Genomic DNA, 15,808 nt, shown 5'->3' with positions numbered 1-15,808 from the left:
TAAAGTGAGTTTCTTTGATTTACTCCTAAAGTGAATTAAGCTAAATTGAGTTGAAGCTGTTTGCAATTCTGCCTGGGTCTGCAAGTGGAACTACAGCAGCATTGTACCTCATCCACCTGGAGTTTGCACTTTCCCTACATCTGTTGTCCTGTTTGGCCCTCGGTGATTTGGGAGTGCTCAGAGTTCTGACAAGTCTCACCTCAAGCAGATTAGATGGTTGGACTGAATACCAATAAGTTTAACCTATAATGATTAATAACTCATTTTATTCTCTCTCATACAGATCTGGTACTACACAAACAGCATCTTTAGTGAATCTGGGATCGATCGTGAAACAATCCCTTATGTTACACTAAGTACTGGTGCTGTTGAGACTCTGGCTGCTGTTATTTCTGTAAGTATGCTTATAAAAATCCATTAGCATGCTTGATATTTAAATATTATTAGGTTTTATTTTCTTTTACAACTTAAAATATAAAAAGAATAGTATGTCGATTAAATGTAATGGTTGATAGTGCAATTAAAAATATTATTTTTAATTTTAAATCTAAACCAAAATTTTAAATTGGAATATTTTTTAAGATGTTCTTTAAGTTTAGATCCATATAAGGAACAGAAAAAGTTGGTATGTCATGCACTGCTTTGTATATATGAAGACAAAGAAGATAGAAAGAGCAACAGCCAAAGTATATTAAGTGGTAACTCATAAATTATTTCACTTGGTAGAACAACCTTATCTGGTAGCAGTTTATTCACATCTCAGAGTCTTTTCCTGTGCCTGCTGGGCAGCAGCAGCACTGCTTAGAGGAGGCTCAGGCACACAACAGCTACAGGTGTTCAGTGTGGCTGGCAGAAACAGCCACCCAGGGAGGTGGAACAGCACAGCCAGAACAAGGGGGTCCCACGTGGTATTCAGTTCTTCCTAAAGACAAACAGGCATCCCTTCCTAATACATGAGCTCCAGAGCAGGTCCTTTGCCCTGCTTTGAATGTAGAGGAATATGTTAATAGGAAAACTCATCCACGCACATGTTTTTTCCTTCCTATTTCAAAATTGAAAAGTTGACTAGGGAAAAAAAATACAATGAGCAAACTAAAATTCCAAGTTTTAGTAGGTGATTACACAATTAATTGCTAAAGGAAATACATTTATGTTTGTGATGCAATAAATATGAAGCAATGGGAAAAACCTTTGGAATGGAAAGTTGCAAACAAGGGAGTAGTCCTTTCTTTGTTAGAATTTTTTCTTCATATATTCTATACCAACAGTATTGGAATAATACTGAACACAGCAGAAAGCATTTTTAATTGTCAGAAGAATGGTTTTGGAAAAAGAGTCCTTTTCAGTGGCAGAGTAAGTGCTTGTGACCTACAAAATGTTAAACTAAGTCCAGTTGTCAGGTGTGTTTTCTTATAGTCTAAGACATAAGGACTATACAGGGTCACAAATATCTTCTGATGTTATAGATTTTCCACAAATCTGTTTTTGACTATTTTTTTTTAATTAAAGAGACTGATTTTGTTATTCGTTTTAATAGGCAGAAATAGAGAAATATGAAAGTGCCTATCTCTTATAGTTTCTTCTTTGTGATACTGCACACATCCTTCTTTGTTTAAGATATATGGAAAAATAATAATGATAATTCTACCACTGATTTAAGTGAAGAATACACCTCTTTTATGTGAAAACAGATGATAATTACATGGAATGATTCCATTATATTAAAGCCATTCTATAAATAGGGTCTGTAATCTTTTCAATTCCTTCTGTGCTGTCAGTTTGTGGGCTTATTCAGAGCACACTCCTCATACATAATGAAGTGGATGGGTGTGCTTTGGCTCCTGGGATGTGTGGTAACTTTTTGTACTCAAGAGAAGGGTTTTTAAGACTTTTTCTCTTAATGCTACCTGCTGTGCCTCTGGAAATGCTGACATACCAGTATCTCTGTTTCTTTCCAATTTCTCAGTTCAAGACACACTGCGTTTTAGCCTTAATTTTATTTCCTTAATCTTCATAAATGTTTCATTGCTATTGTTAAAATGAAAAACAACATGGATTTAGTTTTTCAGTTAAGGTTTTGCAGCTTATTTATTGGAGTTATTTCCCATCAAGTTTTCATGACTAGAACTAGGACAGGGGATTCCTCCCACTTTCAACTTCTCCCAGTGTCTCCTTTTGACAATTTTTTTTAAAGTCTCTTTCACAGCCTTAAATGTTATGCCAGGTGCATGCCTTTTGTACTACTCAGGGAGGAAACGGAAGAAAGCAAGAAGAGAACTTAATTTTACATGTATTTTTGATGTTGTGTTTGCTAGCAGAAACCAGAGTTTATTTACAATAAACTCCAAGATTTCAGTATAGGTAATCAGTTACAGAAGTATAGTTTCTGTCCTCTTAAATGAAATAGGAATTGGAAATGCCCATTAGAAATCATGTACCATCTGTGATCATTATGCATAAATTACGTGGTCATGAGATTGGGCCTCAGTAAGAATACTTAGGTATTGGTGACCCCCATTAATGAGACCCTTAGGAATGCCAAAGGAAAACTGTGAAACAGAGATGTATTTCACAGAGAAGCAAAGTAATATTCAGGAGATAAAATACTGAAACTGTGAAAAAATTTGAAAGTCTCCCTTTAACGCATCCCTTGGGAGCAGCAGCACAATAGTAATGTTGATGTGGTCCACAAGGAAAGACAATTAATATTCCATTCTTTTCATAGCTCTGTACAGCCTCAGATCCCTTGATATGCCCACTTGTAGCATACTTTGCCTAACAACTCCATCTTTCTTCCTCTCCAGCAAAAGCCATATTAACAAGACATTGAAAGATGAAAGATGCTTCATAAATTTCCTTTTGTTCACATAATTGGCGGCAACTTCCACTTACACTAACACTTCCTAATTTACTTCATGTAATACTTGTATTGTAGCATTGCATACCTGATGCCCTGGCTTCTCTCTAGGGAGACAATATAAATTTTCTGTATTTTTTTTGGTTAATGAGAGAGAATTCCACCCATTGTACTTAGCAGAGATTTGATTTAGAGAACTGGATAGAAAAATACTTTTTAGGGGGGTGCCCATTAATTTCAGTTTATTTCTGAAATTTTGTGTCCTCTGGAATTAAATACTGAATAGATTTACTATTCATAGATGTTACAGCAGTAAGTTACCTAACCTGATACAATTCTTTGAAGCAGGATGGAATATACCTAAATAATTCCCTGTGTTTATTAGAAGTCTGTTCTATAACTTCTAAACTAAAGGCATACCACAAACTTAGTTATTCTTCAGTAAGGTTGATTACTGTTGCTATTTTCTAATTTTTAGTAATTCAGTTTAATTTTAGTTGTTGTCTTACAACAACTTCACAATAGGCAAAGAGAGCAATTTTCCAGTACCTTTCTTTAGCACAGCAGCAGGGGGAATGGAAAGGGAGACAGAAGAAAATGTCTGAAAAGATTCCTTCCCTCCTCCATGAAGCCAGCATAGAATAAAAGGGAATCTTATTCAAATTAAGCATCCCACATCTAATTTGCCATCTGTGGCACCACACTTGGTTTTCTTATAATGTTCAGAGGAAGACTAGATGTGACTATATTGAGAAGATTCTGCCCTAAGTATTTCCCATAGGATGATGCATGGAGGTGTTACTAAAAGCCTGTGACAGAGACAATCTGTGTGAAGCCTGGGATAAGTTAAAATGCATTGCAGTACTAGACCATAAAAGAATGTAGGAAATCCTTTGCAGTATCACACAGAAGTCAGGGAAGCCAGCCTTCTTCAGTGAGCTGATTTTAATTTGCTTTAGGATGTCATGAGAAAGGACTCTTAGACTTGTTCTTTGTTTCTTTTACTTTTAACAGATCTCAATATAGAAGGAAATATTCCCTGCTCAGGGCATGGCACGCTTAGATAAAGAGTATTCCAGACACTTCCATAGGTGTTCTCATCACCAACACATTTCCTCCATGGTTTCCACAGGATGATACAAGATATTTCTGCTGAAACTCTGGGTCTACTGTGGTCAAGAGAGAAAGAAATATGTTCAAGTAACAGCCAGTCTTAGCAAGTGAAAAGAATGGGGTGAAAAATACTAGAATCTTGAGAGTTCCTAGGAAGTTATGTTAGAATTTGATATTTAGTAAGACTTTTTTTGAACTTATGAGGACTGCGTGTGTTGAAGTAACCATGAGGTGACTTCCAGAAGAAAAAGTCTCATCATGAAGATCTACCTTACAACACCACTTCTAAGACCCAAGTTGTACATGGTTAAAAGCTGCATTTATGTACTACAATTTTTTTGGTAGAATATATTCAGAAATCGAAAGTTTTGAAGATATATCTCCTGCTACTGAGTATTAAAAGCATTAGGTTTGAGTAATTCTTTTATCAATCTATTCAGGATGATCAGCATTGTGGCATTCAAATATTACCACTAGAAAATAAAGCATTAGCCACAAAAAGCTGTCACAGGTCAAGGTTGAGATCTAGTCTGGCTTTTATAGCGTAAACATTTAGCTTAACATAAAGCTTAATGCTTTTAACAACCAAATCATCACTAGAAGGAGCTTTACTTCAGAAATATCTGCAGTTTACTGAAGGGACAGAATAGGAATAAGGAAATTAGTGGTTTTGTATTGCCCTAGGGGCTGTTGCCAAGCACTGCTGAGGAAAAAGTGGCTGGCTAAGAGAAGTCCTTGCATGGGCTACATCTTGGCTGTGCTGCTCCTGGGAATGAGAAAATCTTTAGTGAATAGAAAATTTCACTGCCAAGTGAAGCTCTCTAAGGATGCCTTACTGCAAAATACTTCAGACTGAGCTTAGAAATATAGTAATCAATTCCATGCTTTACTGAGAGTAATCTTTACACAAGTACCTGCAATAGTTGTGTAAGATCTTATCCTGTCATGGCTTTAATACAGATACAGGAAAATTGATGTGAGCCTTGCAGGCAGATTTATTTAAGGCTTGTGTTTATGTGGTCAAAGTTGATGCTAGGCCTCTAAATTCCAGTTTGGGTACTTAAATACAATAGCTCCTTTTTTTTTGTTTTAAAATTAATAATTCATACAGTAGACTAATGGATATGCATCAAAATATTAACCAAAACCCCTCAATGTATAATTCTGAGTCTGCTGTTCCTCTCCTTTTCCTGGGCACAAGATACTACACATTGTGTCATAAACCGATATAAATGAGGTTATCAATTTTAATCCTGATATTTAAAATGGAAATAACGTAGTGTTAGCTTGCCATGCTAAGTCTGAATCTCATCACAGAGTCTTACTCAGACCTTTATCCAAAATACATAGAAAGAAAGTGTGGCTATTCTTGACATTAACTTATAGAGCAAACTTCTTCACAGAGCTGTGACATCAAGAAAACCTGATAGGGTTTGCTTAGTATAATTTAGGGCCAGGAAATAAGTAGGGAATAATATGCAGCAACCCCCTGTTTGGACTGCAGGACTTTCTTGCACATTCATTTTACCCAAGGAAGTTTGTCTGATCTAGGCACTCTGCTTTCATTATGTCAGCCCTGGTATTTGCAGCTGACTCAAGTGAAAAGGTTGACATTTGTTTCTTTAACTTTATTCACAAGTGTTTCCTGACAGACAGAAGTAAGCAGTGTGAACTGTTAAAGTAGTTTGTATATCAGTTGCCTTTTTATCACGAAACACTTGTGTTGAGACAATTTTGGTTGCAATATTTTTTGCACATTTTCAGTAATTTCAGCTGTGTTAATCATCATGACTGGGTATAGGTTTCTACAAATGCATGTTTATGATCACACAGAAACAAGTATCAGCCTACACAACCTGGCACATAACTCAGGTGTTATCACAGGAAACAGTTGTAATGTTCTCTTGTCTGTACTTGAGCATACACTGGATTTGTTACATACACTTGTTATTTCATTTATTTTACTGTACAGTATATTTTGACTTGATATAGATCTTCAATAGGTAGCAGTTACCAGTGCATAGCAGTGGAGCATTCAGAACTATAAATACTTGGAAACTGGTGAATCATCTTCCACTTATGAGTCATAAGCATCTTAGTGGGTTTTGCAAGTGAACAAGTTTTGGATTTGTATAATCATAACAAAAAAATTAAATTGTTGTCTGTTTACAACCTCAAAAACAGCATTGCTTTCACCAGGGAAACTTGCTGTTGAAGAAGACTAAGTCCAAACTGTCCTTCCTTACTGGAATTTGTTTTGCTTTGAGTTTTACAAGTGAAAACTATATATCACATTTGTCCCATGTTTTGTATGAGAGGCATCTATGAACTTCTTCTCTTTAAGAGAAGCATAGTCCTGTTTTAACACAAAACTCCCCAGCTGTATAAAACCAAGATTGCTTGATTATCATTATTGCTTGACCATCAATCCAGCATTGAAGAAAATAAGAGAAATTGCACAGTATGTCAAATTACATGTGCAGCATTTATTGCTGAACATATAATCCACTCCCAATTACACATGAAACATCAGTTGCAGATGTGTCTTGCAGAAGTTGCAGAAGATGGGTCTTACAGACATATCAAATAATTTTTTAGCCCTCAAAGCCATTAAAGTTGTCTCTCGGTGTCTGTGTGGTCATGTGTGTTTGCAAGATGTATTCATTGATCATAATGGGAAATTGCTGCCATCCTGTAGGGGTTTTGACAGTGAAGCTGTTGCAGTTTTAAAACATGTGGACCTCATAAGATCTTAATAACAGGTCTTTTTGCAGGTCTTTTTAAAATTCTGTACTTCTATTATGGAAGCTGTGGAAATTGTCCAAATTAGTATATTTCACCATTTAAAGAAATAAGGACTGCAAAATCTTTGCAGAGAGCTGCTTTCAGTGATCTGCAGCATCACAGAGCATATCTCTGGTGGGGAACATCAGCTCAGGGTGCAACATCAACGTGTGTTTAGGACAGACAAACCTGTCCTAAAATCTACTGGTGAACCCCAGACTGAGGGAGAAGCACTTGCCTCTCAAGGCATTTCATCCATAGGTGTCCCTGTACTTTGCTTTAAGACATTTTTTCTAGATCCTCGCAGTGAAGTGATATGTTGTTTCCCAGAGTTAAGGGTATTATTCCAGATTTCATTTTACTTGCCCATTTTATTTTTTTCCTCAAGGGATGTGCAGAAGATGGCATTCAGTCTTTAAATGATATGGCAAACAGTTGTGTGATTCTGACTTTCACTTATTTGAGGTGGTACATTTTAATCTTCATAAAATTCTTTTATTTTTCTCATAAGAAAGCCAAGTGTAATTAGTAATTTTAGTAGTTATGAAACATGAAAAGTACATTAGTTATGACAAAATATGTATTAGCCTATTTTAATGAGTCAGACTAGCAGAGTTTCAAGTAACAGCTTTTTAAGAAATTCTTCATTGTGTTGTTCGCTAGCAGATAAGTATTGAGATTTTGTGATTTACATTACATTATATGTTAAATATAAATTCAAAATAGGTGTAACTGCACAAGTATCACTATTAAAATCACTTGTCTGAGCAAAGTTTTCTGCTGCATGGATTTCTTTTGTTTGGATATTCTAATTACAATAATTATCCAAAGTAATGACTAAATGCTTAGTCTATACTTGAGAAAAAAAGAAATTTAAAATAAATTTTGGGTTAATTAAGATGTAATATATGCTAAAAAGATTTAAATCTCAAATTTTAAATGTTTTAAGCTTAAATTCAGAGAGACGTTGAAATTACAAAATAGTCAAAATGCAAACACAAGAAACTATAATTCACTTCAACATAATGACACTTAAAAATTATATATTGTAAGAACATTGTCATAGGAATTTAATGCATATTTGTAAGCCATTCAAGCAATGAACAATTTTTTCAGTGGTCTTAGATAAGGTTACCATGCTGACTTGTTTTTTTAAACATGTTAAATTTTGTAAACATAATTGTGAGCACAATTATGAATGTCCTAACTTATGTACAGAGTAAAATCAACACTCATGGTGTTAGTTTTGATCTTCATATTTACTAGGAGAACATATTTCATGGTCCAAGTTCTTCAGTGTTTCCTCAACAAAGTCAAATGCCACTTTTTGTTTTCCAGGGCTTAGTTATTGAACGGCTTGGGCGCAGGCCTCTCCTCATTGGAGGCTTTGGGTTGATGGTTGTCTTCTTTGGAGTACTCACTGTCTCCCTGACTTTACAGGTAACACTGGGGCCACTATGTATTTTTACTCTCTCTTTCACCTATTCTAAACATGCTTGATACTGGTTTGTCTCAACATATCTGTGTAAACCAATCCTTTCAATCAGTTTGGCATAAGGAGTGAAAGGTCTCTTATACTAATTTATGAATCTGTTTGCTTCAAAGCTACTGCATTAAAAAGCTATAGGGACTTTCTCACATTCTCACATTCAGACTCCTTAATTCAAAGATTTATGCATATCAGGAACTATTATGAAGACAATTTTACCCATAGTTGAATAAACAGTTTACCCATAATCTGTGGGTGTATCTTTGTTTGTAATTCGCTCTCTCTGAGATTTCTTTCATGCTTCATATGTCATTCCTATTTTAGGTTTGGAATTTTTCTTAGTGAAAAAATTCCATGTTTGATGTTTACTTTTCTGGTATTTGTATAGGCAATATAAAGACATCCTTTGGAGAACATTTGGGCTTAGAATAAAGATGATAATAGACTTTTTTAGCAGGACCTGTTGTGATAGGACCAGGGGTAATAATTTTAAACAAAACCTGGGTCAATTAAGATTAGATATAAGGAAGAAGTGTTTTGTGATGAGGCTGATGAAGTGTTGGAACAGGTTGTCCAGAGAAATGGTTGATGTCCCTTCTCTGGAGACATTCAAGACTAGGTTGGACAGGGCTCTGAACAAACTTATTTAGTTGAAGATGCCTCTGCTCATTGCAGGAGGATTGGAGCTAGATGAGCTTTAAAGGTCTCTTTCAATCAATATGTTTCTATGATTACATGGTTCTAAGTTATCAGATTTTATTAGTACTCAATTCCCCAGGTGTTTCAAAATTTCAGAGGAGGATTTATGAAACCAGTTTAAACTCTGGCCCTGAGTAATTTTTGGTTTTTGACTTCAATCTATGTAATAACATGCTTTGTTTATGTTCCTAGGGACTTTAGAGAAGTAGAACTGATATTTACTGGGTTTGGGTGTTGTTTCATCAAGGTGTTTTTCCGCTGGTTTGGATTCCTGTGTGGTGCCATTAATCTGACTTCCAAATCTTGTTTCTTGTTTGAAGGGAGTCACTAAGACAGGTTGACTGGCAGGTCTGTGCCACACCATTGCAGTTTTATTTGATTTACCTGCACGTACATGACAATAAAGCTTTACTTCACTTACCTGCCAGGACAGCTGTAAGACAGCTCTCCTCCTGAAGAGAGATGTTATTCCATAATTTGTAAGCCAAGTGAAAAATTCTCTTCCAGATCTTTTAAAGCCAAGTTGGGTGTGTGAGGACTTTCAGCTATTTTAAATCCCTGAAGTCTGAATGCCTTTCAGTTTTACCTCCTTTCAAAAGGGTCTCAATGTTTAAAATATTAGAGATTTGCTTTGAATAAAGGATCACGGTACAAATAGGCTTAATCTCAGAGGAATTTATATCTACTCCATATTTTCATCTTCTCTTACTCAGAAATCTTGGATTTGCTTCCAAACAAGAGCCCTATATTGTGTAATTTTGATAGATCTACAAGCCTTTTGGTTAAGGTTAATGTCCAAGAGACCATGGTTTCCACATAACTAAAGAAATAACCCAGACTAGAAGAGAAAAAAGCATCATAAAATGGGGGCCTTTCCTTAAAACTGAAAAAAATAATTACTTTCTTTAGAAGAATATTTTTACAGTGCCACTCAAGGTGGTGATAGTACACTTATATGTATCTTAACAGACTTTTCAAAAATAGCAAAATTCTAATAAAAATATCATTCACACTTTGTTGCAGTAAAACTCCACCTGTTGGAAAGAGGAAGAAATGGGCATCCATGTTTTATTCTCATCTATTAGAATTAAAATCAAGCATTCATGTACATGACTAAGAAAAAGTTCTGTTTGCAGTTCCTGCAAACTCCACAAGAATTGCTCTTTTTATTTCAAATTCCTGACATTTAGATGTGTCAGTAGAGAAAAATCTGCTTAGGAGTAGAGGAGAGAGCAGATAGCAAGGCCTTCCTTGTCTGCAAAATCAGATTATGGCTGAAAAGCCCTGGACTGTGGCTTTGCCGTGTTTTGCCAAGGTTCAGATACCTGGTTCTCCTACCAAATGTCAGCCTGCCATGTGTGGCCTTCAGCCAAGCCTTTGGCTGGTGCACTTTGAAGCTCATGGGCCATCCCAGATGCTCTTTTTAAACATGACTGAAGCACCTGAGGCAGATAGAGGTGTGTTCAGTGTTCCAGGTTGGCTTGAACTTTAGCACAAAAAGTTGTGATTTTTTAGAGTTCTGACTCTATGGTACATAACTTGCCCAGTGTTTCTCTACAGGGATTTCACAGACACCAAGGCCTTTAAATATAAATCATCTAATAAGGTGCTACAGAAATGTGTGATTTTCTAAAGTAACCCCAGAGTAAATTCTGAAATAGATCAGGAGAGTATCTATTATCTGTGAATTTTAAAAAATATTTGTGATATGTACAATATTTTTAAAATGAATGTTTTTTATCTACCCAGAACACTGTGTACTGGCTTCCTTACCTCAGTATATTTTGCATCCTTGCAATCATTGCATCGTTCTGCATTGGACCAGGTATGTCTGTATTATTTCTCCATGTTTCTTTGTATATCTAAGGACAGGTATTTTTGCACTGGCATTATGTTAGCAAATCACTTGTACAGAACTTCACTTTGGCAGTAAACCAGAAAGTAAGACTTTTGTTCCCTTGAGCTTTTAGAGGGGTTTTTTGTGCACTGTTTACTGCCTCTTTTTCTTTGTAAGGAGTTTGACATTAAACATTAATCAGCTGTTTATACATCTTCACCACTGAAGTGGTCTAATTGATTGATTGTGGTTTACTTGGGGAAGAGTTCCTGATGTTTGATGTGACTCTAATGAAATACTGTTGTAATTCTGTGGATCCTCTTTTGAAAAGCTTACAAAAAAATATGCTGCTTTAGAAAAAAATGGGGAAAATACCAAGATATTTCTTTTATCCTTGTTTCTGGGAAAAGAGTTTGTCACTAATTTCTGTGAAAAATACTGTGAAAATACTGAAAAAAAACAACAATCACTTTGTCTTTCTGTAAGGACAAATCTCAGGTTCAGCTAAGTCCACTGTATTGCTGACATATTTCTTAGACTGAGATGGGGGGAAGGGTGTTAAAGACTTCTGTGGAATATAACTTTTCTTGAATTTTAAATATGTTAGGAATGTCAAATGTAGACTTGAGACTTCTTTAAAACTTCCCTTCTGGTGTTTTATGTAGCTCAGAGGGTCTAAGTGCAGCTATTTGCAACATCTGCCATTGGGGTTTTTAAAATCTGTTGAAAGACACCGAAGGTTTTTCCCTGTTACAGATAGGTTCCACCAATTTTTAGAACTTGCAGATCAATATGATCTTACATGTTTTATTTCCAGCACATGAAGATTAACCCTCTGCTTTTCTTCTTCACCTCACCATTCTTCAAAATGGATTCTAGTGTTCTTCATTTAGGTTCTTTCTCTTTATTCTCTCTTTATTCAGGATTTGTGTTGTACTTCACCATCTCTTTGAAATAAAGTATCTGCAGATACATCCAGGACAAACAGCTATTGTAAAAAATTACTTGCTTACTTTCTACAGAAGTTCATTAAAATTAAAGCTTCTGTTGTGTTTTTCACTGTGATCAGTGCTGTTAAAGCCAAAGAACATTAATAGTGTGCCAGCAGCTACCTAGCTGGCCTCTCTGCCTTTCCTCTGTGTGTTCAAACATTTGTCATATCTGACAATACTGGGAATATCTGGGTCACACTTAACATTGAATTGCTTTTAATGAAAATCTCAGTAACTGACTCTTCAGCTGTTGAGAAGTTGTGAGGAATCATATTCTGCTATCTCTGCAAATCAATAGCAATATTTTAGGTGACTTTGGTGGGGGCCAATTTACCTTCAGTGAAACTTCTCTGTTCTCTTTAGAGGAGCTTAGCAGATCTGAACTACTTTACTACCTTTTAGCTGGGCAACTTCCATTCTTAGCAATGTTTTAAGATGATTGAATAAGAAGAGAGCATATATATTTTATCCTGAACAAAGAAATTATTACAAGAAGTCCACATTGCACCCGTTGCTTTTTGTATCACAAGGCAGAACTCAATATTGAGTGCAGTTAGTGTGTCAAGTTTTGTCCTCCTTTGCTTGTACAGGAAAGACATCAATAGCCTGTGACACGTCCATTGGAGAGTCACCATGTCAGTCAGGAGACCTATGAGAAGGGACTGGGTGAACTGGACTTGTCCAGCCTGAGAAGAGACAGCTTTGGGGACCTAAGAGCAGCCCCGCTACTTATGAAAAGGGTGTGGCAGTGGCACAGCCAGTCTCCTGTTGCTTCATGGGGACGTGCTTGAGAGGCAGAATGCAGGTGTTAAAACAAGAAAGATGAAGAGAGACTCAAGGATACTGAGTCCTAAATTACTACACAAAGATCAAAACTGAATAGTTTGGACTTCTATTGTTCTCCATTGCAGTGATTGTAGGGAAGTGGGCAGAGCAAAATACAAACAGGCCAAGTAGGTGTGACATTTTTAGAGAACCAAAGCACCTTTTTTTTTTCCTTTTTCCAGCACAGGGTCTTTCTCAGATATAGTTTCTAACATTTTCATGGTCTCCCATGGATTTGTTAAATCTCTGTCTGAAACAGCAGAATTATAGTATTTTTTGGAAAAGGAAACTACATGCCTACCACCTTTCATGCACACATCCTTTGTTAGCCTTTGTGTGATATCCTCTAAGTCTTGCAGAAACAGGGCAACTGATCCTCTTCCTCCTTTTCAACTTCCTTGTGATCTTGTAAACTTTTACCTTATCAACACAGATTTTTCTGGAATTAACAGATATTTCTTATTGCTGCCTTTTCAGTGATATTTTATGACAGCCCTTTAACAGGAGAATTTCACACTTTGGTGTTCTTTTGTAGCACTCTAATGGTTTAATGAGACAGAGGTGAAGTTCAAGAATAACTTTCCCACCTTTCTGGCACTAAAAGGGGTTCCCCTCAAGAAAATGAAAATATATTATTTATTATAAAGCTGCATATTTTCATACTTTTAGCCTTTTGTAGAAGTTTTGTCATTCATTTGTACTGGTTAAACAGGGACTATATCAACTAATCCTCAGTAACTTAATTCCTTCTGTAGTTACATTACAAAAACAATTTGTAGTGATTCCATAGGTACAAATCTTAAGCTAGGACAAATTTAGTTTATGTTCATTGAGCTATCGATACTTGGAAAAATTGTCCTGTCTAAACATAACGAATAACATGAGGAACTGAGTTTATAAAAATACTGCTTTAATTTTCTAGAGCATAAAATTTCCTTTAAAAGTACAATATTTTCTCTCTTGTTAGAACATCTAATACCTTCTTGATAGCTTAGATGTTGTGTAAACCATTTTCTGAGAGCATATGCATGAGTGCCATCTGCTTCTTTACAGTGAGGTTCAGCTGTTACTATAAACTGTGGAGGGTGTTTATTTGTTTCAATTTTTCTGAATTCGGCTTTTCAGCTTGCAGATATTTTTGAGGACTGAAAGAATAATGCTAGCAACAAGTATGTTCAGGCATGTGTGTGGTTTGGTACTTCATGATTTTTGTCAAAAGACAAGCAGCAGAAAATCTTCACTTTCTAAAAATTAAAGGAGCCCTTGTGCTCGATACAGTCAATCTGTGATCTGAAAGAAAATCATTTATTGTTCTATAGACTAAGGAGATATGCTGTTCCAGACAGTTGTTTCATTGTGCCTATTTGGTTAAAGTTATGCAAGTTAAGATATTTGCTGGTTCTGAAATAAATATAGAATACATTTCATATGAAGAATAGTCATCCAGCAAACAGGAAATAGAAAAAAACTGAGGGGATTGGTTCTGACTCCTAAGGAGACAAAAAGCAAAAAGCTGAAAATCAGGTGAGAAAACAAATCAAACAAAAAAAAAGTATAAGAATATTTTCAGGATTGGCAGAGAGCATTTGTGCTGTTCAGGTTATGCATCATGAGCAAATGCATTGATTTGTAATTCCTTTACAGATTGGATAAATAATGTGCAGCTTCTTGGAAACTTCGACAGTGATAGACAGGTTTAGGTACATGTGAAATGTCTTCCTTCTTTAACTTTGCCTTAGTTAATATTTAAGAAAAAAGGAAAACTAAAATTTATTCCCACTTTCTCAGTTAAACCTGTGTGGTTCCCTCTTCATGGACTGAACACTCATGTTCAGCTGTGCCTGCAGAATCAATCTCCTTAAGGAAAGATGGTCTAAAATCTGATTTAAACAGAAAAAAGAGAAGCTTCTGCTTTTTTTCGGCTATTTTCTTGAATTCCCCATTCACTATTGTACTTTTACAACTGTTGCTGCTGCCAGCAAGTGATTTTTGATTTTTCTGGGAGAATTGAAAAATGTGCATTGTAGTTTTAGAAAACCTACTGCAGATTGTCCCCTTTTACCCACCAGCCAAATATTTTAAAAAACAACTGAACACTCAAAAACTGACACAGAATGTGTTCCATTCAGTTTTCTGATTTTTTTTTCTGCAGAGATGTTGACCCCACTTGTCAGTGAGTCTGTCATGAATTTTCAGATGAGGGTCTTGCAGGCTTTGGTTTTGAAGTTTTTCCAACTCAAATAAAACAAATATATGTTAATCTCCTGAACATATAATTGTTCTGAGAATGGTTTTTCTGACACCTGTCAAGATGTGTCAGACAGTGGAACATAAGGAGAAAAAATTGATCAACTGATTAATTGGGGATTACAGAAATATTGGCATGGACTTCCGGATAATCTTCCTAGTGAAAATAAGTGTAACAAAAAGACAGTGAAGACCATGAGAGCTTGGAAACCTGGCATGAAGCATTTCCATCCATTATCTTTGTTTGAAGTGATTTATTGGTATTTTTTCCTCAAAAGCGTATTCTGTTTAAGTGTAACACCTTTTTATCCAGTTTTGATAAGTAGGGAAGGCACTACTGCAGAGAAGAGACAGGATACCATGGTGGCCAGGGTGAGGAATGATGCCTGTCTTTCACAAAACGGAAGGATGGGAGGAGGTGGGAGGAGGTGGACTGTTTTGATAAAATACCTAGCTTTGAGACAATCTTCTTTTCCCACCTTCTTTCAGAAACTGAATAAGTACTGTTGCTTTCAAATCTCTGCAAATTTGCTGGCTCTGGAAACATGGTGCACTGAAGCACTGCACTTATTTTACCACTGGAAATAAGGATAAATAACCCCAGACCTTAATTGTGGCAGTAAGATCTGTAAAAAGTGTTTGTGTAGCACAAGTGTGTTGCCCACCCTTTGACCACTGCATCTGGGAGGGAGATCAGCCACATGTGTGCACCAGAAGGCATGTGGTAATGTTTCTTCTTCCAAAGAGTTCCTTGGAGTCCTTTGGAAAGAAAAGAAAAATTACCATTTATTACAACAAATAGTAATACTCATGAAAGTTCCAAAAATCTGAGGAGTTGATTTTATATCCATTGCCTGATCGTGATAACTCAAGCCATCTTTGTGCTGGAAATTTGTGTTATTTTGGTGGCACTTCAAGTTTGAGATTAGTGATTCTGTTGAAATCTTTTGCATTTTTCCAATTTC

General features: G+C 36.0%; 1 protein-coding gene across 2 annotated transcripts in view; it reads left to right on the top strand.

Moving 5' to 3' along the window:
- The window catches only part of SLC2A9 (solute carrier family 2 member 9), a 79,858-nt gene that overhangs the window by 40,923 nt on the left and 23,127 nt on the right, over positions 1 to 15,808 (top strand). For both annotated transcript variants that reach the window (XM_083861224.1, XM_083861225.1), the window contains exons 8-10: positions 284 to 394; positions 8,093 to 8,194; positions 10,692 to 10,767. In XM_083861224.1, the coding sequence (XP_083717350.1) occupies positions 284 to 394; positions 8,093 to 8,194; positions 10,692 to 10,767 (289 nt within the window). The remainder of the gene's footprint in view (positions 1 to 283; positions 395 to 8,092; positions 8,195 to 10,691; positions 10,768 to 15,808) is intronic.

The sequence above is a fragment of the Zosterops lateralis genome (genome assembly GCF_965231275.1).
Source record: "Zosterops lateralis genome assembly, chromosome: 5".
Lineage (NCBI taxonomy): Eukaryota > Metazoa > Chordata > Aves > Passeriformes > Zosteropidae > Zosterops > Zosterops lateralis.
This window is presented reverse-complemented; position numbering and strand designations above follow the sequence as displayed.